This window comes from Coturnix japonica, chromosome 7, assembly GCF_054131305.1.
Source record: "Coturnix japonica strain WE chromosome 7, WE-NBRP24, whole genome shotgun sequence".
Classification (NCBI taxonomy): domain Eukaryota; kingdom Metazoa; phylum Chordata; class Aves; order Galliformes; family Phasianidae; genus Coturnix; species Coturnix japonica.
Genome location: NC_140669.1, coordinates 8463432 through 8488654, shown reverse-complemented (window position 1 = coordinate 8488654; position 25223 = coordinate 8463432). Strand labels below are relative to the sequence as shown.

The window sequence follows — 25223 nt, the reverse complement described above, 5'->3', positions numbered from 1 at the left end:
CCCCAAGTTTCTCTTTACATCCCGGGTTGCGACACGGAGCAGGGCTTTTGTCACTTGTTGCCGAGCCCAGAGGGGCCCGGAGCCGCCCGGCCCGACCGCTAAGGTCACCCGGCAGAGGCCTCAGCTCGGGGCTCGGCACTCGGCAAGGTCACGGCACAGTTCGGAAGGGACTTAGGGGGGGGCTGGAGGTGGGGTTATTTCTGCAAAGCCCAGCTCTGCAGCAGCGAGAGTCACCAACCCCTCCCAGCGGAGAAAGAAAATAAAATAAATACTGTTTTTAAAAAGCGGATGAGGGGTGCCACGAAGCCCCGCCGCCCTTACCTGCTTCCTATAGGGCGTCCGGCTGCCGCCCGCCGCGCTGCTGTTGCTGCTGGGGAAGATCATCGCCCCGCCTGATCCCCGGCCGCCCCTCGGGATGGGGAGCAACTTTGGCGGCCGCCGGGCTGCGGCGCGGCGGGGCTGCAGGGCGCTCCCCGCCTCCGTGCCTTCTCTCCGGCTGCGGCTGCCTCTCGTTCTCCCCGGCCCCCCGCCCCGCTCGGCTCCGCTCGGCACCGACCCTACCCCGCCGCGGCCGCCCAGCCTGCCATCAACGGGCGCTCATTGACCGCCGGCGGCTTCCCCGGCCCGGCCGATCCCACCTCCCGCCGGCCTCAACCACCGCCCAGAAGGAGGGAACGAGCGAGCCCAACCGCAGCGGGGAAGCGCGGAGCGGACGAGGCGCCCGCCCCCTCCCCCGCGGTTGCGCGGGCGCTGGCGGCGACGCGGGTCCGGGGCCGAGGAGCGAAGCGGGGTGCGGTCCCCGGGCGGTGCGGGGCGGCGGGCGCGGTGGGGAGCGGTGCCCCCGCGGAGCGCAATGGTTGCGCCTGGGGGGCGCGGCGGGACCGCGGCGGAATGCAACTTGCGCCCGGCCCCGCGTGCCGCGCATTCCGCCGCGGACCCGCGGAGAGGTGAGAGCGGCTCAGCCCCGGCTTTGACCTCCAGGACGGTCCCCGCGCCCCCAGCCCGGGCTCTCCCAGCTGCTGTTCTAGGGGGAAATAAATACAACTAATGGACCTTTACCCCCCATCTCTCTCCTTTCTCTCCCCTCCTCCCCCTCCCACCGTCGAAGTGCCCGGGCTTCCCAGGGGTGGGAGGGAGCTCAGGGTCCGCATAACTCCGCGGTTGCTGTAGGGAGACCAGATTGCTCCTAGCGCAGTAAAAACAGGAATATGTAACTCAAAAGTTTTGCTTTGTTGGAGACAGGAATGCAGCTGGGGGAACATCCGGTCACAGCCCTTGTGGAGGCTCCAGCAGAAGTAGAGGAACTCTGATTTCTTCCCAGAATCCAGGCCCAGGAAGCTGTGCAGTTATGAGGCAAAGAGTGGGAGGCTGAAAGAAAGAGCCGTGCTGGGAGGAGGAATTGCTGGGCTCACCCCTGTCCTCCCGCCCTGCTCACATCAGTGCTGCAGTGCAGCCCTGCAGCAGCTCACAGCTGTGGGCCCATCGGGCCCTGAGCCCTGGCCGCTGCCAGCAGCACTGCTCAGACAGCACCGCCCAGCGCATTCTGGTTCTTCTTCCTCTTTCTAATAGAGATGTGGCCCCAATCTCACACTCACACAAATTACAAAGGGAAACAGCTGAGAAAAACCAAAGACTTATCAGGTGCTACTCACGTAACTCAGCTTCTATTTACAAACACCATAACCTGCAACTAGAAACAATCACCAAATAGTTTGGCATCCTACTGTATTGCCACTACTGCAGCGTGCAAAGCGCTGCCCCTTGGCAGAATGACATTCTGCATATCTTTCCTTTTTTTCCCTCTTTCGCGTCCTAAAATGGATCTCTTTCAGCTCAGCCTCGGCTCCTCTATATGGCTGAGGGCTGCCAGCACCGGGCCGAACAGGCAGCAGCCCCATAATGTAACCCGGCAGTGGCTGCTGCTGGAACGGCCGCTGGGGCACGTCTGCATGGAGAGCACTGTGCTGGCGCCGCCTGCCCGCCCCACACTGCGAGCACACAGCTCTGGGGCTCCCAGTGCTGCCAGACGGTGGCACAGAGGCTGGGGTGAGGGTAAAGCCACAGCCTCTCTGATTGAGGTGCAGCTTCATGCACACTGTACAGCAGCATTCGTTGGCATGGCTGCTGAGGAAGGCACCCGCTGGGCAATTGATTCTGGGTGAAACCTTTTTTTTTTTTTCTTTTTCCTTTTTTTTTTCCCCCCCTCTGATCAGATTAGTTTTCCTCCAGATCATTTCCTTTGTCTGGTCAGCACGTGGCTGTGCTGCAGCTTGTGCTGGTACAATGGAGGGGGTAGCATGGGAGCACAGACAGGCAGGGATGAGAGGGTGGGTATGGCTGCTTGTTCTGGTAGCAACAGCAGATTAGATGGGCTTAATCTGCTCGTGTACCTGCAGCTTAGTTTGACAGAAATGTAGCTGTGTGCTCATATCTGCCCTGGGTGTAGCACAGGAGGTGATCCATGCACCTCTCTTACCTGTTACAGGCCATGGTCACAGATGGCACAGTCGTGCTCAGAGCAGAAATGTTGCCTTACAGCAGTATGAGCAGTAAACTTCTGCTCCAAGCTGTACTCCCAAATGAGAGATAAGAACCATATTTTTTCCACACAAAGAGGGAACAAAGCTTCAATGTGCTGCACCTATACCAGGACTTTGTTGGCTGGAGAAGCTGGAACGACCACACCTCCTCCTCCCAGGGAAAAAAAAAACCTCTACAACATGCCAGTCATCCCCTGCTTCCTCCCCTCTCTTCCTGTCCCGCAGCTCAGGCCAGCAGAAGGGATGCACACGCTGTGCTGTGCAAAAGAGCTCAAGGACATCTCAAAGCAGCAGCTGAGATGCCGCCTTCCTGCCTGGTCCTGCCTGGCTCAGCTCTGCCCGGCCACCACCCCGTCACCAGTGTCTCACTGCCCATGATGCCCATGCAGCTCCCCTCTGCTGGGCTCAGTATCTGGCACATTCTCTTTGGCCACCACTGCTGTCTTTTCTAATGTACCATAAAAACACACATGGCAAATATAATCCTATAAACATCTACTGGAACACCATTAAATTATGCTTATATATTTTTGTTATAGGAAAATGCATGATAGAGTTTTACAGGACCAAACCCTTGGTGTCCTATCCTAAGCACTAATCTACCTATCAACATTTTCTATTTGTTTTCCAAGGCTCGAGTAACCTGACTCCACTTTTGTCTTAAAAGTGGTAACAGCTGCCTTCCGGTACCTACACCGAGGTCATCAAGACAGAGCCAGGCCCCGTACAGCATGGCTGGAAGGAAGGGGGACTGCAGACATCAGCTGAAGGCTGCCTCTGCCAAGAAGGAAAGAAGGGTGATTGTTGGAGGCAACTCCCTTCTGACAGGAGCAGACCCATAGGGAAGTGTGTTGCCTCTCCAGGCCAGGGTCTGATTTGACCCTCTGATCTTTACCCCTCACTGATAGTTCAGGCTGGCGGTGATGAAGTCCCTGAGAGAAGCTTGAGGGCTATCAAAACGGACTTCAGAGGGGAAATGGATCCTAGCCCAGAAGCTAGCAGAGCTCACTGACAGGCTTATAAACAAGATATGAAGGAGGAAGGAGATAAAATGTGCCTTGCTAGAGATGAGCCTGGGGGAACAAAGCCAGGATGGGGCTGAGGCAAGGGAATAAGTTGAAGTGCATCTACACCAGTGCATGCAGCACGGGCAATGAACAGGAGGAGCTGGAAGCTACCATGCAGCAGACAAACTGTGACTTGGTTGCCATGATGTAAACATGGTGGGATTGCCCCCACAATTGGATTGCTGCAATGGATGGCTATAAGCTCTTCAGAAAGGACAGGCAAGGAAGGAGAGCTGGTAGCATGGCTGTCTATGCCGAGAGAGTTTTGGTGTTGTTGAGGTCAGGGCTGGAAACAAGAAGGTTGGCTCTCTATGGATAAGGATCAGAAGGAGGGCCAACAAGGCGGACATCCTGGTGAGGGTCTGTTACAGACAGCCTAACCAGGATGAAGAGACAGATGAGGTGTTTTACAAGCAGCTGGCACAGTTGCCAGCCCTTGTTTTCATGGGGGACTTCAACTTCCCTGATATGTGCTGGAAATACAACACAGTGCAGAAGAAGCAGTCGAGGAAGTTCCCAGTGTGTGGGAGCCTACCAGGGGAGGTGCCCCACTAGACCTGCTGTTCACAGACAGGGAAGGGCTGGTGGGAGATGGGGAGGCTGGGAGTTGCCTTGGGCAGAGTGACAATGAAATGGTAGAGATCTTGATTCTTGGTGAAGTCAGGAGCAGAGGCAGTGAAACTGCTACTTTGGGCTTCTGGAGGGCACACTTCAAACTGTTCAGGACACTGATAGGGAGGGTTCCTTGGGAGTCTGTCCTGAAGGGTAAACGGGTCCAGAAAGGCTGGATGCTCCTCAAAAAGTCTTAAAGGTGCAGGAGCAGGCTGTCCTTCAGTGCCGTTAAGATGAGCTGGAGGGGAAGAAGACTGGCATGGCTGGGTAGGGAATTTTTGTTGACATTTCTTTGTAAATTCCTGTGTTAGAGATTAAGTGGATAAGGCTCTAGATAATTCCCTGCACTTTTCAGATGCACAGATACCTATTCCAGATACTGGTAAATAGTTCCCCTACTGATTTTCTGGGGCGCAAGCACACCTTGTTTGCAAAGAATACTCAGTTTTACTCACATAGCAGTTCCACCATTGCAACAGCCCTGCAGGTTGGCAGGCATCTGGTTGGTTAGTTCCGAAGGAGCAACTCTTTTTACTCCTAAAGGAAAGGTGACCAAAAGACTAGGAATATCTGTGTCAATTGTCTATACAAATTATGTTCAGAACTTCTCTAAATAACCCAGGGTTGCTTATTTAGAAACAGGGACTACTTGCTGAGCAGAATTGGTGCATTTTGGAGCTAAAAATGTTGTGATTAGTTGTTCTTTTGTACATTCAGTCTGGAAATATAGGTTTGCAGACTGGGTAAATACAGAAAGATTGCTCTGGAAACCTGGATAGAACTAGAAGTCCTCAAGGATCTTTCATGTAACATTTGTCAATCTTAACAAACAGTAGATTGGTAAAACTGACCCACTGCTTTAAAGACAGTTTTACACATTTAAACTGCTACTTCCTCATTTCTCTTCCAAATCAAATCCATGGCTCTCTTTATCTCAAGCTGTCACTGAAGTAGTTAGCTCCCCATGGGGCACTGCCTCTGCAGGATAGATGGTTCCTCAGCCCTGGATCTGCTTTAAAAAGGAAACTTTGTTCTGTTACAAAGCCCTAAATCAAAGTTGGGATGAGATGTCCTGAGCCTCTTCAGAACCCGGCTTCTGCCAGGACCAGCGATGCTGCACCAGGGCCTCCTGAAGCCCCATCAATGGAAGGTGACTGTGGGCACCTGATTTCCCCATGCTGATGGACCTGGATGACCTATAAGCTTTTCAGAACAACCTCCTTCAGTTAAGGACCCACGCTCTCATCACACCTTGTCATATGCAAAAAGATACAAAGGAGGGTGAGCTGGGAGCTGAGCCACAGGAATGTAAAAATACATTCAGATGCCCAGTGAAAGCTGAGGAAATGGTTTTCAGGGCTGAACTTTGAGAGATATTCAGCATTTCCTGAAATGCGTTCATAGTGGTGGATGGGAAAGCTAAGAATTACACAGAAAGAGGTTTTTAATTCTAGCATTAAACTCATCTGTTCAGGGCTGAGAAGAAGAAAGGCATTTATAATGGTCAGAGGGACAAAGGGAAGCTGATTTAGAGATAAATATTCTCCTCACTGTTTTTGATATTAAATATTCCAGGTAAGCAAATAACAACAAAAAAAGTCTGTATCCTCCTAAGTAAGGAAGAAAAGGAAAGGACGGTAGAAACGGGGCATACAAAAGCAATGAACATTCCATATAAAAACTTGAGACACTTTTTTTGGTAGAAAAATAAAATCATTAAGAAGCAATGACTTCTGCAGAAGTGCAAAGAGCGCAGTACTGCACACACAATGACAGGCTGTTGTTTAAGAACACAGTCTTGAAAATAATCACAGCGGTAAATTCAACAATAAGAAAAGAATCTCCATGACAATCAGAACCAAAAGGAGGAGGCAAATAATCTTTCCCAGCTGTACTGTTTCAAATATTAGTAACAAGACACCAAATTACTTATATTCTAGATTAGGATCTAAAATAGCAAATCCTATTTCATCACTGACTATAAAAGACCAGTTCGGAGTCACTATCACAGATTTCTGTGTAAACTCATCATTAGAACCCATCAACTCATCCTCCCTGGGAATCCTCCCACCTAACTCTTTAGTTTTCCCATCACCTCAGTTGTGTGGTTGTGTTTTTGTTGTGTGTTCCTTTTTTTCTTCCTTTTTCTCCCAAACCCAACAGCTCCCTGTGACACAAGGACCCGCCCTCTGCTCCATGTAGTGCTCGCTGAATGCTGCTGCTTTAGCCTCTGGGTTTGTGCCTCCCGTGGCATGCTTAGACTCCTCCTATTCCTTCTAGCTTGCACTTCATTCCTCCCATGCTTCCTTAAACGTTCCTGGAAGGACACTTCATAAATTGTATAATTAAAAGTAATTGTTGTCATGCCTTCAATGATTACTGGTGTTAAGAATATGAACATAGAGAGCAGCAAGATCTATTGTTAATGCTGTGCCAGCATTTTACATTACGGAATGCATTATTTATTCTCTGAAAGCCATGACAAGATGCTACTTTATAGAAATATTTCCACTGTCAAACAAACACCCCCTTCCTAAACATAGATTGTATATTCTGGGAAGCACATGTAGGGAAGAGAATTACTGTAAAGGGCCATTATATAACAGGAAAATATAAGGAAGCTGCTCATAATTGGTAATTAAAACAGGACAAAATCCAATCTTGATCTGTGGAATTAACTAGAATGACTCGAAAAGATCCAAATTCTGCCATTAGATAATGGTGCCAGACACTTGTTTGAAGCTATGAAGCAATAAGAGTCAGTCGCCAGATTTATTACAGAACAAAATAATCAAGTCCGAAATGACAAAGTATATTGTTTTTTTCTCTGTAGGAAGTTGTTCACCATTTCACTTAAAACATGTACCTAGTAAGAACAGCTTTTCGCTTTGAAATACATCTGTAGGGTTTTTTTGATCAGGGGTGGAATAAAATTATGTGACAGCAAGGAACAAAAACAGAACCCTGTCTGCCTGATATTTCCTAGGAAACAATCAGAGACTAAACAGCTGTTTAATTTTTCCATATATTTTACATACTTACATTGTTAATACAAAGATTCACGAATGGCGACGAAAAATACAGAAATAAATCCCTTTTTTTCTAAAACTTAGAATTAGTTTGATTCTAAATTAGAGCTGTATTTGATGGTTTTCCAACAGAAAAGGGGTTTCTTCTATCCAGAACTTGTTCAATTTAGATGTGTGGGAATTTTTTGGATGAAAATGTTCAGGATGTGGGCCAGGCTGGAATGGTTACCTTTTAGCTTTTTATTGGAATCTTAGAAATAAGAAATGAAACAAATTAAAGGTCACCTACAACTAAAATATATTTTAAGATCGTGAACAGTTGGTGACACCAAGAAGATAAATCACCGTGCAGTAGTTAGAGGGGAAGGTCTGACCAAATATCAGCCAGGTATCAATTTTATTCCTTTGTGTGCCACTGTGTTGTTATCTAAGTGCATGGAACATCTTCAGCCGGATTTTCAGTGCTTTGTACTTAGGGAAACAAAAAATAGAACCCTTGTTTGTTCTTTCTACATCTATAAGATGGGACATGTATTTGAATGAAACATGCACTCCAGGCATTACAAGCAGATTTGGTAATAACACAGTGAGAAATGGGTCATCACGGAAAACAGAAAAAGACAGAAAAAGTCACTTCCGATATGATACAAAAAGGGTGGAGTTATTGTCACCAGCACAAAGCCAGCTCCAGGAAAACCTCTGCTGCAGACAGCAGTTGTCTTCTCTATGTGATGAGACAAGCCAGACTGGAGACTGTGTACAGTAGGTGCATGTGTTGACATCTTGGAACAAAAACACAAAACACCTCTCTTTCCAAACAGTGTTGTCGTCCTAAGATGACTCTTCCTGCTATTTTTTTTCTTCCCCTAGGAGGAAGTACCGCTGTATTTATTTGACAAATACTGGTGGTCAAGTGAGGAATTGGCAGCCGCACCTACTGACAAGCGCTGTGCAAATTTTTCCAGCCCTCACACACCTCCCTGTCAATTAACCTCATTTCTGACCTGCAAAAGTCTTTGCCGTGCTCAGAATCCCCTGAGCTCGCTGACAGCACGGCGCTGTCCTGCAGTGTCAGTTCCTATCATCTCACCTGGATATGAGAAACTCATTTCCATGCAGGCTTCAAGGCAGTGTATCCATTTTATCTGTTTTAAAATTATAGCCTTTACCCTGCAAGTTTGCTTTATGATCACGTATAAACAGAAAGACATTCATTTATAATACACAATCTGATTACAGTGACCTAATTTAGAGCAAGAAGGAAAGAAACAAGATCATGTGATAGGAGTTGAGCAAATATTCATCTGAGACTGAATCTTATCTCATTTGCAGTATCTTTACAATAAAAGTATCTACATAAACCTTGATATAATTGTTCCTGAGTACCTGGTGCAGCTCCCATCTCTGACAGGCATTAGGGTTTCAGTCTCCCAGAGAAGCTATAAACTGAGTGGAAGGCTGGACCAGAGGCCCCCAGAGGTCCCTTCCAGCCTCAGCCTGCCTGAAGCTGCTTTCTTTCCCCTAAAACACATGCTCTCCCTCTCTGAGGTTTGCAATTGCAACTCACATTTGCACCAGCTACACAATACCACACAATGCTGAATTAAATGATCAACAGTTATCCTCAGAATAAGAAAACCACATTTTTAAGGAGGCACGTCACTGCCTTCAGAGCCTTGATTTTATTCCAAGGTGCTTTTTGCACAGCAGCCCCCAGGTAAGTTGACTTTTCCCATTTGTGTTCGATGCTTGTAGCATTCACCATTAGCCCCATCATTTCAGTTCCTGTAATTTTAAATTCAGAGATGATCTGAATATTTATGCTCAGTAATCAGTAAATTAATCAAGATGGCTAGGACAATTTATTTCAGGGAGTAATTCACAGAGTTATTTACTAATTGTTCTATACTGAGTGTCATGGGCTGGCAGCAGCACAAATCATAGTGGGAAAATATTTCATTGCATCATAATTAAAGTGTATATTTATTTAGGTAAATAGATTCTTAAAGCTGTTTCCAACACATTCCCTCAAGTTGGATTCAAGCTATCCATCACCATATTTCACAGCCCTGTTTGCCAGCATCGACGGACATAAATCAAAGACATAAAATGAGAGCCTGGCCTGGACAGTGGGAGCTTTACCAGTGGGTCCCAGGCCTCACAGAGAATGAAAGCATTTACACTGTGCTTAATGAATGCCTCACAGCATGTAATTCCTCAGGGATGCTGAGAAAGTGGAAACCTCTTCTGTTCCCCCTTCTTGCTCCAAGCTCCACAGCCACCAGCCCTCTGTGCAATCCTTTGGCTCCTTTGCCTGCTGGTTCACCTCAGCCACCCAACAGAAATCTTTCCTCTTTTCAGCCACAACAGGGAACTGAGCTGGGCCATCAAGCTGTCTGACAGGGCCACCACAAGGTGCACAGCAGGCGATATGGGACAGTGTACTTCCTTTCATCCATGGACCTGTACTCAGAGCATTTTTCAATGGCAAAAAGCTTTTCAACCTGACATTTGCAGTCAGATTCCCAAAACTGGAGGTTATTGTCACAACCAGACTCAGCTGCATTGCATGGACAGCCTGCACAGAGCTGGGTGAGAGAGTCTAGATAACACAGGAATTAGGCTGAACTCTTGCCCTCAGCTTGAACATTCTTTGAAGTTCTTCCCTGCCTTGGCAGCTCCTTCCCCTATCTTCCCCTATTACAGCCCCTGCTGGAGGCTCTGCAAAGCCAAGGTTTTCTCAGTTCTGGGATCTTCAAAAGGAATTTTGCACTGAGTTCCCCCAGGACAGGAACCCCACAGCATTCCAGTGCCTGTGGTCCACCTCACTGTGTGGATTCCTGAGCAGAGCCGCACGCCTGTGGGGTTCAGCGCTGGGAAACTCCCAGCAGAATGTGCTCAACAGGGCTTAAAGACAAAAAGGATTTCAGCAAATGGCTGCAGGGGCCTTCCAGGATGAGATCCTGGGAGGAAGCGGATGGTCTAGTGAGAGACAGATTTGGATAACTTTCCCTATATATTTTGATGTGAATCCATGTGAACAGGCATTCATGCATATATGGTACAGTTCTTTTGTTGCTGTTGTCTTTTCATCACAACCACCAAATCTTCCCACTTCAGGACCTTATCCAGCTGGCCCTGATGTAATCCAGTAGTGCTTGAATAAAGACAACTGAGTACTGTCACAATATTGCTCTCAGCCCTAAGACAGACAATTCACCCCTCACTGTTCTAAGCATCATTGAGAAATTTCATGAGAATATTTGTTTGCATAATTACAGATTGAGCTTTGCAGTATTTCTCGCAGTCATCTGCCAGATATATTATTTAACTCAAATGGCCAAAACCTAGGCCAAAATGCCATCCAAATGTATTTGGTAAAGCACAGACAAAAAGATGTTTTGACAAACAAATGGATTTGGGATACGTGCAGATAGGACAACTGCAGAACACAGACATGTACTCTCAAAGAAAGGAGAGGTTAATGACTTTGAAGGGCAAACATACTTGCTTCTTATACCTTCATTGTAATCAGTTACTCTACAGCAGACAGTCTCATTACTATAAATTGCAACTAGAGGCATTTTTGCCTTGCAAAGGAATTTGCACAAACGTGTCAGATCATGTCAGCCGAGATATTATATAAATCACATTCTGCACCAAGTGAAAAAATACATTTTGCATCCAAGACATTCTAGACAGTTTTACGAGTAGAGCCCACTGTTTCACAACTCAAGAAGTTTTATCAGAATTACTGACACCATTTAAAAGGTACAAACAGAAAATCTGAAACTCTATATATGTCTAAACACTTGTGTTTTAATCCCCTTGGTCATTACATTGCCAGAAAATTTACTAAATCATTCCACAGAAGGGTTGTTCCTAACCCTGCTTCAGACCATTTAAAAATACATACAACTTATACTCTTGTATGTATGCAGCCAGGAAAAAAAGGAGTATTCGTACATACAAATGCACTGACAGGAGGTGAGCGTAATGAAAAGTCTTTATGTCATTTTCCTAATTTCAAGAAAGTGGCAAGCTCCTCACACCAGTTGCCCTACTAATTTTTTTTTGCCACAATGAGGACTTTAGCTTCTTCTATCTAGTTCAATACTCAGTAATTTGACAAAGACTAAACCCCTTTTCCTAGTGAAGACTTACAGTGTGGTGCCTTATGTCAGTAAATCATGCGGGTCCATGATTTTGCAGGAGCTGGGCCAGAATGAAAAGATTCCAGAGCTGAATGAATCCCCTGGTGACTGCATTCCACGGGCCACCCATTGGCTGGACTGGTACATTTCACTCTCATTCACACAATGGAACAGAAAACTAGGAGAAGCTAAAACTTTGAGATATAAGCGACTAAAACTGCAAAACAATGTCCAATCTGATTCTTCACAACAGTTTTTAATGAATAAATAAGCAAATAAATAAACACATTCTGTATCAAAAGGCAGAATTTGATCATGTGTCCATCGGAGTAGAATGACACAAAGTAACTCTCGCTAAGCTCCCTTAGTGCAGTTTTTACTGTGTCATTGTAGAATACTGCAAAAATCAGTTCATTTTCCGAAGAGTTCAGGTTAAGTCTTTGGAATGCCATCAGTTTAGACAACCTTTAATTTTTTTCTTAACAAAACAAAAGATCATCTTAAATTAATGGAAAGGTTAATTTTAGAATGCATTACCATAACATTTCCATTTCAAATAATACGTGATATCATACTCTATAGTCCCTACTATGTATTTTAGATTCCATGGTTACAGTTGGTTTAATTGCCTGAAGTTGTCTAATCAGTGATGTTTTATTATGTCTGGCTGATAACACTCAGGAATTGATGTCAGAACACCAGAGCTGCTCTGTGGCAGTGCAGAGCCACCCGGCAGTGTACGACCCAGCAACCACCAGCTCCTTGCTGGCTGCTGGAAATGGTTCTGTGATCCCTGCCTACAGATCTCAGCTGCTGCTGGACTATTGCACTGTTTCTTGCTCCTTTCAAGAACTGTAAACTATAAAATAAATGCTCTGAAAAGGCAAAAAAATCTTTTTTTTTTTTTTTTTAATAAAAAAAAGGTTATGCCTTTTCATGCTGAGAAACCCCAGGCTTCAGATGACGCATAGAACTTAATGCTATTTACTGTACTACTGTAATTATTCGGTAGCTGATCGAACCAATAAACACACAATTTGGCAGGGTAGGTACAGGTCACAGGGAGCGGATGCAAGCTCCTGGCTTTTCAGACTTTCATTCAGCTGCCCCTTTGGGAGAAGACCCCATCCACGAGGTGTCTCCTCCAGCACAGCCCCCTCTGCCCTGTCCCTTATTTCCCAGCAGACAGTATGGCACTGCCTCACTGTGCTCAGCTCCTCCTGGGGCTATGATACGGAGTTTAAGTCTAGATCAAGAAAGAGATTTTATAAATTCGTTTCCCAATTGTGCTGTAGAGCACAAGGACCCTGGCTAGACCTGGGCTCTGAGACAGGAACCTTGAAATCACTCCCACTGTTGAGAGCTGCACTGTTCGGGTGCAGCCTGGCTGCAAAGCCCTGACCAGAGTCAAAACTGAAAGCAAGCAGCTACTCAGAGCCTTAAGCAGCAGAACATAAAATATTTCAGTTCCAAGAGACATCTTTAAACACTGAATGTCCTTAGTTTGGTCTTGAGATCTCAATTACACTTTGAAATGAAATCATCTTTGTTTAAAGCCATACTTCAGAGAAAGACACTGCAATGTATTATACGGTTGGAAACAAATTAACAAAGCTCCACAAAGAGCAGAAAAATGTTGTTTATCCATCTGAGTTTATCTGAGTATCAGCAGTTTAAGAGGCACAGTGGAGATGCTGCACATTTAACAAAAAGCTTAAGTCTACAGATTTCCTCACGTGCACGGCAAATCTTTCTTTAAAGGCTGAAATCATGGTTACAGTAACTTCCTATTCAGTCATTTCCTTAATTAAACCATTGAACTTTAATGTGAAATACAGCCATTACCAAACCAGAAAGGAATCTGAACAATAACAATCCACTCAAATGGGCAGCGCAATAACCAAAAGTGATGTAAAGAACATTGGCTGATACTTTTTGGTCTGAATCAATTACGCTGAGATACTAAATCAATTCCCCAAGATACTAAATCAAGTTTTAGGAAACACAGTATTAGATCAAAAACACACTGGCCACACTGATGTCGTGCAGTGAGAAATCAACACAAATATGCTCTCCTTGGTAAAGTGTTGGTTTTTGTTTTTTCCTCCAAGTTTGTTATTTTTGAAGGCAATGCTTTTAGTCCGGCAATACATATGCTGCAGTGTAGTCTCAAACATCTGGACTGCTCCACAACTGAAGATTATTCAGGGTGAGACTTATCTTGGGCACTGTGTCTTCTTTCTACTCCAATATCACAGTCATCAGTGGTCCAAATGCACTGAATGCCTTCATTTTAAGCAGGCTCTTTCCTTTGGACAATCCCTGCTATCCCACTAGTCCCTGCATCCCATAAACAACTTTAGCACCAAAAAGCTGCCACCCAGAAGGACATGGCCTAGCAACATTCATTAGAGGCAGGGCCTGCTCCCTTAATGGTGCCAGAAGCCCACCGGGCTCAGGACTGCTGATGACAGCTGGCCTTCAACAGCACAACACAGGGTGGGTGCTGGGAGCATGGGGAAAGACTGCAGGTACTGTTCCATCTCTGTGAATATAAATCCTACACAAGCAGCAGAAATGCATCCTGTGTGCTTATAACTAGTTTGTATTGCCAGGTGGTCCCATAGAGCACAAATCATGGGGCCAGAGCATCAGGCTGTGATGCTATCACTCTTTTTTGTCGCCCATACAGTAATCATTCTGCATGTTGTTAGTCACCCGGACAGCTCACATTTGTGGGTGAGGTCACATTTCTTGCAAGGAAGGACATCATCTGCTGTTTGTGCAGTTTTAGGGTGTTGAGGCAGCGTCATCCTGAAGACATAAGGCTGCCAGACAACCAAGCCAGCAGCACCTTTGTTTTTAAGGGATTAGTAGGCCATTAAAGATAAGAGTTTTAAAAGAGTTGAGTGAATGCTATCAAAATTCTAGTGCCTACTATTTAGAACATCTAACCCCCATCCTTACATTTCATCAGGCACGTTAGCTGCTTGGAGCTGACAGATCCAGCAGGGCCTTTACCAAGCACCACTCCTGCCTGCTCAGTTAAGCTCACATTTCAAACAGGGCTGAGACGCAAGTAAGCATTAAGATTAAACCTTGCTGCACAGGCTGAGAGCCACTAAAATGGGCATACCACACCACAGCCTACAGGTCTTCCAGGTATTTCCATGCTTCCAAGAACTAAAATGATAATCAAACAAAACCTCAGAGTTAAGAGACTATTTCCAAGAAGACAATGACTTGTTTAGGCTGTGGAGTAAGGCACAATGACATTCTCTCCTCTGTTTCAAACAGGGCTCTTCCAAATGTTTCTTCTAGCTGATTTTACTCTGTTACTTCAAAATAAGTAAATAACATTCAGAAATATAAATATTTAAAAGGTCTTTAACAACAGTATTTTGAAGTATGTTGTTGGCAGTTTGATCCAGCTCCCAGACAGAGGGATTTTTCTCTTCCATGTATTCAACAGGAATGGTATCACGTTGCTAACAACACAGCCATCTGATTTACACTCGGCAACCCAAGTGGACAGCTACTGAGATAGCTGGATTCTTCTGTGGGTAGAAGAAAACTGGACAGGTGACACAGATCACTGGGTGTCCAGGCTAGGGCCTGCTGATTGCTCTAGCTGGCTGCACTAGCACACCAAGGCAGTCTCCCCAGCTCGGCCAGTAAAGCATTGTGTGGGAGTGGGCTGGGCTCTGGTGCACTGCAGGATGGTGCCTCTGAATGGGGAACGCCCCTCAGCAGAGATTTCAGATAAACACAAATCTTATGTTCACAGGTGTAAATCCAAAATGATGACTTCTGGGTCTACTTTACAAATCTGACGTGGAATGAATACCTATGCTGCTAAATGTTTGTAAAACACCAGAAGTATCAATGGGATAGTATTTAAGTAATAACAGCCACAGTAAGATTGCGAAAATCATATGGACTAGACAAGACCCTTAATCCTGCTGGATGATTCCATGCTAACTGCCTACATCCGTGACATTCAGTTACATGGTATTGTAACACTACATTTACTTCACAAACTATTAAGATAAATACTTTTCAGTAACAGTTTATTGAAACAAACAAACAAACAAACAAAACCGCTCTTGTGTAAGAATCCTGTTAAACAAACAGACTGACACAGAGAAGCTGAGACTTTGTTTATAATGAAGATACTTTATTAAAGAGAAACTAAATCTCCTGCTAGGCTGGATCTCCAAACTCAATGGGTTTTTCAGGTGAAGGAGCATTGTGCTAGGTCCCAGCCTGATTACTTCCTGCAGGGATGGTTTTATCATTGTGCCACCACCCCTCCCCAGCGACTCCTAAACAACCCAGGGTCACTGTGTCCTCTCTTTAATTAGTATCTCACTGCTTGAGGGAGGGGAGAATGTCAAGGAAAGAAAGAATGAGAAGACACTGTAAACAAAGGTCCTTGGGGGCATCTTAACAATTTGGACAAGGAATGGAAAAAATGCTCCATTCTTTTGTTGGCAGTAAAAAGGGGGGTGGGGGGGGGAAATGGTTGTTGTGGGCAGAATTTCAGTGTTAGTTGTATGAATTTGGATAAAATGAGAAATCGTGCAAAAAAAAGAAACACATTTTGTTCCCAAGTTGGCTTTATGATCCATCAGATGAGTATATAATCCACATTTTACAAGAATGCCAACAAAAAACATGGTGCTCCAACCAGAAAGCGGCTGAAATCCTATGGTCTGTTCATGTAAGAGCCATAACTGAGCCAAAGTGGGGTGAAAGCGACTATTTTTGTTTATGTTAAAACTTTCAGTGTTTGGGGAGCTTTTATTTATTTCTTTGTTTGTTTGGTTGTTTTTGGTTTTTTTCTTTTTGTTTTGTTTTTTTGGGGTTTTGTTTGTTTGTTTGTTTGTTTTTGTACAAAAGCATTTCAGCTGAAATGGGTGGCTACTCATTTCATTACTGCAATTTACACTTGTATTTTCCAGGGAAAACTACAGATAATTAACAAAAGAAGTAAAATAGCACATGAAGCAATAAGAACGCCACCTCTTTTTGCTAGACAATTAACTTGTCTTGGCAGTTCCCTAGACTAACAAGTCAGAAAATAGCAAATATTACTGAACTTAAAGACCATCCTTATCAAATAGGACAACTCGGGCATACAAGCATATGGTTTAAGAGTTAAAAACATACCTTTTTAACTTTCCTTTTCTTGGGTGCATAGAGAACTAAGTTTCAGGTAAGGCAGGACTGCAAGAAACACCAGAGCGCACCCATGACTGACTCCACTGCTCAGCACCTCTCAGGATTTAAACATTTTATTCCTCTGTTTGAAATGTAAATACTACTATGCAACTTGAGTTTGGTGGGTTGTATTTCTCAGGTTTGTGTTTGAGCCCTGGATCAGGAAGTCAGAGGAATGACAGAATTATGGCAAGAACTCCAATGTGTAGCAAGGAACCTTTTGTTTTGTTGTGCATTTTGTTGTACTCCCATACCCTGAACAGGCGAGACACCACAAGGTGGGTTTCATATTCATGGGTGTAAGCCTGGCTGCAAGCTGACTGTTATTTGGTGGTTTATAGTCTGCACCACATGAGAGACACTTACCAGTACCCAGCTAGCACAGTTTCTACCTTTGGACTGCATACAAGTATATCCAGGATCTCACATTTCATTTTAAACATCTAAAAATGCAGAAACCTCTCATCTCTTCTGCGTAATACTGTAGTGTTACTCTAAAGAACACACTGGCTTTCAATGATTGATTGATTGATTTTAAATAAAACAGATTTCATTCTTAAATCCCTTTTTCTAAATTTAGTTCCATGATGTTCATGAGCAGACCTGGGGGGATGCCAGACGCTGAGGGCAGGTAGTGCCATTCGTCATGCCCTACCTCCTTCCCATGCCTACCTCATGCAGTCACCACTGAAAATTCTTCTTTAAAAAGAAAGCAAAAACAAACAAGCAAACCCAGCAAACAAATGCACTCTCTGGTTAAGGGGAAGTAAAAAGCGTATTTGAAATGTATAAATTTTAGCTGCAAAAACACTGACGTTGATTAAAGATTTCCATAGTGAACAATTTACAAGAAATTACCTCAGCGGGGTGAATGGATTTGGTTTCATAATCACAAAGTTCCCTAACTCCATGGTATTATATTCCAAGCAGGCTTGTATATTAAGTTTAATTTCACTTTTTTCAGGAAGTGATTTTACTCAAGATTGAACACAGCTGTTAGCAGAGTTCACTGTTCCAGAAATGCTTCTATGCAAACTGGGAGGGGGGGGGGGGGGGAAAGGAGAAGAAAAATACTCCACGAGGTGTGGATTCACATTCTGACTCTAAAAGTACAGAACACAGCAGAGAAGACAAGCTCCATCTTCAGGAAAATATTCCTGAAGAAATAAAGTCTTCAAATATTTAAAGAATGGGAGAAAAGTCTGGGTAATGTGTTTGATGACTTACAGGAGTTGCTCAGTCTTCTCTGACAACAGAGCTAGAATACTTGCTGGCTTTAAGAAAAGAAATGGTGGTAAATACACTGCCTCTCATTTTGTTCCAAGCATTAGTATTAAAAACCCATTTACGGGGGCTCATTTCATGTACTATTTCATCTTGATTCTGTTCTTTTAATATGCACAGCAACGCATGCTGGCATACAGAGCAGGGCCTCTGCAGAGGAAACGCTGCCAGCTAGAAACACAGGATGTAATCGAGACCACAAGAGACACATACTCAGTTATAAATGTAACTATGCTGGAGGTATGGGAAAGAAAAAAAAAAGTCCTATTTTTCACTGCCAGCTTTAATTGTTTCAGTGACATTCTCCTGCTCTCATTTTGTGCCAGTGTAATGAAAAGAAAAATAATCAAACTTAATTACATTTGCAGCTAAGATAACTCCGGGATGCAGCAACGCAGCAGGGCAGCTCCCTTCTCCTCACAGCAGCTCTCGTTAGCTTTACACACCTCTCTCGAGGAGCCCTGCTACTTATTAAATGCCATCAGCAGCAGGATGGCATTCTTTGCTCAAACTAGGCCCAAATGCACAACATAAAAAGCTATTAAAAGCCAGTCGGTGGAAAAAAGGAAAAAATAAAAATAAAAAATAATAGAAAAAAAAAAAAAAAGTAGAGGCTAATTCAAATTTAAGAAGAAATGCAAACTAAGAATCAAACTTCCCATCGGTACCCATATCCCATATCCCATATCCGCATTGCAGCAAACTTTGCATGAACTTGTGGGGTCGGCATCCATCTTGTCCGCACGGCACAGCACCGGGGGCAGCGCCGCCCGCTAGAGGGAGCCCGGCGTTTCCCGGGATGGCAGAATAAGTCCATTCAATGAGCGAAACTGAATTTTGACTTATCCCGAAAGTTTGCTGTGATGTATTTGGAGCACCTCGCCACGCGCCCACAGCCTCCGCTGCTGCCAGCGGTCTCCGTGACTCATCGCGGTATATAAAGGCACCCGGAAGGTTGGAGGCTATCACCGTTACGCAGTATTTATATAAACTCACTGGTTCGTAACACTCTTAAAAATAGCATAGAAGTCAGAACTGTCCCTGAAATATTTTCTATATGCATATACTTAGTCTCAGCAGACCCACGTGCGTGCACACACGTACAGATGCAGCCCACGAGCACCCTCTGTTCAGCCCTCGCAGGGCTCCTGGCAGATGCGCAGGATTCAATCTCGGTTTTGCTGAAGGCAGCGCGTATTTCACTCCTGAACCCAATGGCAACTAACAGCTCTGGATGCACTTCTCAAAACCACGGCCTCCAGGGCGTCACACGCGTGTGGTAATGAGGCGTCTCCTGGGACGGCCCATCAGCCGCGGAAGCAGCTGGAGACAGATACAGCGCTTGGATGTGTTTGTTGGTTAATTTCCATCTATCCAAAATGCTCTCCAGAACCTTCACAAAGTGGGTTTTGTGCAGACGAGCTGTTTATTGCCTTCATCAAGTGAAACAACAGCGGAAGGATCAGTCCCAGCTTCCCCTTTTCCATTAGAGGCTTCTCCTTTGGAAACAATTGCTCTAAGGGAGAGCAAAATACTTTGTACAAAAGCTGGAGATACAATGTTGAGCAGTTAAACAGCGCTATTTGTGTCAAGCATCATATGCATTTTGATCCTACACTATAGGCTTTTATTTCAGCATCCACTGAAATCCAGTTATTACCCACCTCCTTGAAACATTAATAACAGATTGCTGATATACTTGGAATGTGGCTTATCATTTCAATCAAGTATTTGTTACCCACAGTTACAGTTTGCTATTCCTCAGATTCTACTTGTTTACTAATTTCGAACTTTCTTTCAACAGAAGGACTGCAGTAGAAATATGTAGGTATTCAAAGTTGACACAAAGCAGAGGTGAAAATAGACAGCTAAAGGTTTGCCCTTAGGGACATAAGGACTCTGTGTAAGGGGGCCTAGTGATTAATAGACCGCACTGGGATGTGAGGGAGCTGTGCAGTTTCTGTTCTACTCCTGCCACTGTGTGATGCCTCCACTGCGCATTCATTCCCCCGCAGCCAAATACACATACAGTCCTGGGATCTTACTTTAAAGCTATTCTGGGCCTACCAATAAAAAACAAGGTATATCAGCACGATATTAGAACTATGTTTGTTCTTTATCTACTGTTACTTTCACATTCACATTTCATATTTCAACATTTAAAAAGACGTTTTTGCACACAACTTGAGCAATATTTTTCTACATTCGAAATTTAAATAAGATTTGATGTCCTGCAACTTTTCATTTGATCCGATATTATCAAACTGACTTTAAAGCAGTTCTCTCCATACACTTGTAGGGTGTAAAAGCACTGACAGTTTTGTCCATGTATCACACTACCTGTTTGGAATCTCAATGCTTGCGCCGATCTTTTCTAAGTAGTTGATTAATACAATATTCAGGAAATTCAATTCGGTTCTTTTTCTTCACCCTTCAGTGCTTTTGATCCCTTCATAACGTAGAAGGGGAATTAGAATACTTAGGGTCATTCAAAAACACTGCTATTAAAGGAAATAAAATCTATGTGAAATAAATGAAACAATTGCACTGCATAGTCAGTTGACTAGCACTGATTTAGGCAGGGTCAAGAAAGCCATTAGGTGGAATGATGTTTCAATTCTTGATTTGACCTCAAGTCTTGATACTTTTATTATTTAAATGAACTGGCAGGCCACTGCAAATAGTATGAGATAGATAATGTTTACAGGAAATATGGAAAATGGAAATACAGACAGACATCAGACAGGAAGCTTTGCATTTGCTGCCTGCAAATGTACCCGATGGGAACCAGATCTTATGTAAGCTTCAGATTGTCAAATATATATATCTCCCTGGACAAATTGTATTGACAGGCCAGTCTTGCAACAGGAAAGCTGATCCCAGCCTAGAAGCAAATCAGGGCAAACAGGGAATTACATCGTTGCAGTGTAGTTCTCCCCAAAAGCAGAAATCTGGATTTATTTCTCTGAAGGATCTAAAGAGTTTTAACTAAAAGGAAGGTGTAGGAATTGCAGTGGTCTAGGAGGCACCCCTGCTGCTACACTCTCTACTGCCTTCGGCACTCTTGCACCAATATTTTACCTTGATTATTTGCAGGCTACTTAAGATATCCATTACTGGAAAACTAATGACTAACAGGTAGTCTGGGATGAGGGATATCTGGGACCTGACTCATCGCTCCCCATGCTCCAGGTAATCATTTATTCTGGTGTCAGGAGACTATTGAAGATATGACTTAGATTTATATGAAGACTCTGGATAAGACACCTTATGACCACTCTTTTTTTGCTACAAGTAATTCAATGTGGGGTAGGGTAATTAAGAATCACAGCCCCTGTCTGTCTGATTTAGGGACACACAGGAAAGCCGGGATTATCAGCATGAAACAATGAAGATGGTTCTTTTTTGTTTTTGCTTTTTTGCCTTTTTTTTTTTTTCCTCTTCCATGTACTTTGCTCAATTCTACATACAGGGAGGCTGAGCTTGTTGTTTGATTTCTTTGGGCATCAGCTTCTTTTGCCCATGGGGACATGCCCAATTTCCTTCAGAGGAGACATTTCACTTAAACAGATTTAGAAGAATGAACCTGAATATGACTTTTAACCCACGTTCTACATTTCAAACTTACTCATTAAAAAAAAACCTCACTAAACCGTGCTTATTTAAAATTGTATATGGTAAAAAAAGAACTAAGTGCCTCAATCCAGATTAAATTTCTTATAGAAGTTCCCTTTCCTTTTTATAAACACCAAATTGAGTTGGACACATCACATGCTTTATGAAAATGAACTAAAATAAAACTACTGATCTTCACATACCATTTTCAAATCTAGCAGATTGAATAGGAAAGGACCAAAATGCTATTTACTAATTTCAACTGAGTGTTTTCATTTATTTAAAAATAATAGGAAAGAGACTAATGGTAACTTCCAAATCTGAGTACCCTGAGACAATGGCAAGGTCTGCTTTCACATACTACAAAAGTGGTCCTAAGCATTACATTACAGACATTTATCTGAAGAAGGTAGTATACACATCACGTGCCATCCCTACTTCTGCTCTTGAAGTTCCTATCAGTGTATTTGAGCATAATTTTTCTTCTTACAAATGGAGCTTCCAAAAATGAACTACATTGCTTTCCCTAACTAAATGTAGTAGCATTATTTTCACCAGGGTACAAGGAGGTCTGGCCTGGGAGGTGGTAGAGCTGAGCCCGCCACTATTTCTAATCAAGACACTCAGAGGCACAAAGCACTGTGATTCTCTTTGTTGTTTGGTTGGCTTTTTTTTAACCCAAGTTACTAATTTTTTACCCTCCTCCTTTCAGAGTTATATCAATAGATAAAACCAATCCTGGAGATAAAATGAACAACTCCACAGTATCGCTTTCTTCCAAATTCAGACAGAAGTTCAGAGCATAAAATAATGCTGACTCTCTTGATCTATGTATAGATTTCTCACTCACTTAGTCATAAAGAGCAGAAGTCAGGTCAGAGAGGAGGAGAATTATGGAAATAGTTCAATACTGACTTGGAAATGGTGGCTGAACAGCAGAGACAGATTGGATTTAGAATGTTATCCCACAGTGGCTGCTATCCTAGACAGCTTTAGGCTGCATTTGTCTGCTCTTTAGGAAGATAGTGTCTCCAGCTGCAAAATGCAGATCTTTCCTGAGACATGTAAAGAACTTATCCCCACGTAAGCAAAAACTATGACTTGAACCCATATGAAAAGAAGAAATGTGGATTAGCTATCAATTCTTCTTCCATTTTGCCCCTTCTGGCCTATGATTTTGCCAGCAGTGGGGAACAGAGTGCAGGGATCACTCTTAGGGAGGAAGAGACTGTTGCTGGAGTCAGGCACAAGGTATTTCCTGAATTTATTATTTTCAAGTACAAAGTTTTGAAAGCCTGTTGTCTGCTATTTCAGACAGCCATTTATTTCCTCTATGTTTGAAATGTCAGATCTCTCCATGCAACTAAAAGTTGTGCTTTACGGAAGTCGTGCTTTTGTGTAGCACACAAGAACATAAGTGCATAAACATTTTAGAATAATTAGAATATGTTATAGTTCCATATGGGAATATGGTATTTCCATAACACATGTTAATGAACAAGATATGTTGTCACTTCATTATAAAACACCCATTAATTCTTACTCAGTTTTCACAGTGTTTAAAATAACAATCCAAGGTTTCATTTTTCCACAAAAGATGGCCCAAAGAAGGAATGATTCTTTTGGCTAATTGTTTTCCAGTCTAACTCACTGAGCACACTTTTCTCTTACACTTAAGTTACTAACAGGATTTATTTAACATTTTTCATTCTTAAAGAACTGAGCAAATAACAAACCTTCTCAACTCTATTAATGCAATTAGTATTTATTATTACTGATCACTGCTATTACCAAGCTGTTCATTTACAGATGGTAGAACATCTGTAACCATTTTAGGTGGCCATCCTCAAGAGTAAACAGAAGACAGCAAGCTTTGAAACTTTTCCCCATTTGTGCATTAGTGTTTAAATGCCTGTTCATTAACTCAGCATGAAGTTGAATACTTGGTGTCTTAACTCCTTCACTGTTAAATCTTTTGCTCATTTATGCCATGTTCAACCTCACTGACAGTGGCCAACAGATAAATGTCATCTAGTCTTAGGCTTCCCAGCCTAAGTAAAGAATAAGTAGCAGCTCCCAAAGTTAGCTGTAACCGATCATTCCAGGCACCAGAGGTACTGAAGAACGAACCTGTCATTCTCCACCTCTTTATGGCCGTAAAACCTACCTAGTGCTTCAAGGGGTTGTCTTGTCACCAAGCCCTAGCAGTTGCTTTAGTAACTCTGGAAATGACAATATCCTATTTTCCACAGAAGGTGGTACAACACTGGGCCCTGTTGATTTACTTCACTCCCACTTTTGGAAGCTCACCACCTTGTCAAAAGAGGATGAGTGTGCAATTCTTCCCCTTTTTTAAACTCCCTGCTGAGAGTACCAGGAAGGGCAACAGCTGAGGCAGTGGCCTGTGTAACTACAAGGAGTGCAAAAGGAGACCGGCTTCTCATTTCACATTCACATCACAAAGCCCTTGAGTGCCAGCAACTTTGTTCATATCCTACAAGCCATGACTAACATGACAGTAACGTGATGTTGGAAATCAGATGTATTTGGGTGAAATAAAGATTTAAAAAAAAAAAAAAATCAATAGAAAATGAAATCTAGACGTATCAAGATAATATAAACTATACTCTCATTCTAAGATCTGAAGCTTTATAAATACATAAGGCAAAGACATAGAGGAGCAGGCCACAGAGGCAGAAGATGATCTAAAATTATTTATCCTATGTAGTTCAAATCAACGCTTTCATCAACCAACAACAAGATAAAGAATATATTCCTATCTTCCAGAAATCAGGGCACAGAAATAAGGACAGAGCTTTAAATATAGTAGGAGGCATTTGATCTGGAAGGTGGAATCCCAAGGAGTGTCCAGAGACCACACGCTCATAAATCTGAGCTAAGTCCTGCCATTAACTTGGTATCAGGGATGACAACCATGCAGCAACAATCCTCAAAGTGGTTACTGAAAGTACACCCAGTTATCTCATTGTAACATTTTTCTCACTAAATGATTAAAAATAGTACTTCAAAGTGATCCTTCTGTAATTATAATTGTGCTTTTAAAATCTTGAAAATGAATCGTGTCAAAGTAAGACTTAGGCCAACCTGGAGGAGAATGTTTCCAACTTCTTGTTTTATTAAAATTTCTAAAACTGTTCCAGTTGAAGGGAACTGCGAATGCATTGCCTTCCACTCCCAGTTTTCAACTGTTAGCAACACAAAAAAATGATCTATTCAGATAGTTCTTGTTTTATTAGACAAATGTTTGAAGATATTGTTAGTCCCCTAGACTATCCAGTCCTTTGATCCACATTATAAGGCATAAAAAATACAGAGATCAGATGCAACCATGTTTGAAATCATTTAACAAAATCTCTTTGATTTGAGGTAAAATAGACTCCCTCAAGATGCCAGGATGGTAGAGAATGCTGGCTTGGCTGCAGAAAGACCTCTGTTCATGACTCACTGCTTCTCTGTGTACCCAGGAATCACCAGTATCTCGGCATCCAAACACACAGCTGCTTGCCACTACTTTTATTTTGTTTGTTTTTAACTAACCGCAGATATGAAGCGCAGTGTGCCATGCCCTATATACATGAATCAAAAGACCTATTTACAAATAGAACAGATAGGGTGTCCTCGTCTTTGTAAATCTGAGTTCTTCACAAATATAGCACGTTTTCCCCATTTCATTTTCCT

General features: G+C 43.3%; 1 protein-coding gene across 6 annotated transcripts in view; it reads right to left on the bottom strand.

The window, feature by feature from the left end:
* RBMS1 (RNA binding motif single stranded interacting protein 1) overlaps positions 1–25223 on the bottom strand; it is a 137098-nt gene that overhangs the window by 86408 nt on the left and 25467 nt on the right. For 2 of the 6 annotated variants that reach the window (XM_015869078.3, XM_085553030.1), the window contains exon 1: positions 322–636. The exons of 2 other annotated variants lie outside the window; for them this stretch is intronic. In XM_015869078.3, coding sequence (XP_015724564.1) covers positions 322–384 — 63 coding nt within the window. In that variant the 5' untranslated portion in view covers positions 385–636. Of the gene's footprint in view, positions 1–321; positions 637–25223 lie in introns of those variants that run through there. 2 more of the 6 variants (XM_085553033.1, XM_085553032.1) reach the window with 2 other exon arrangements.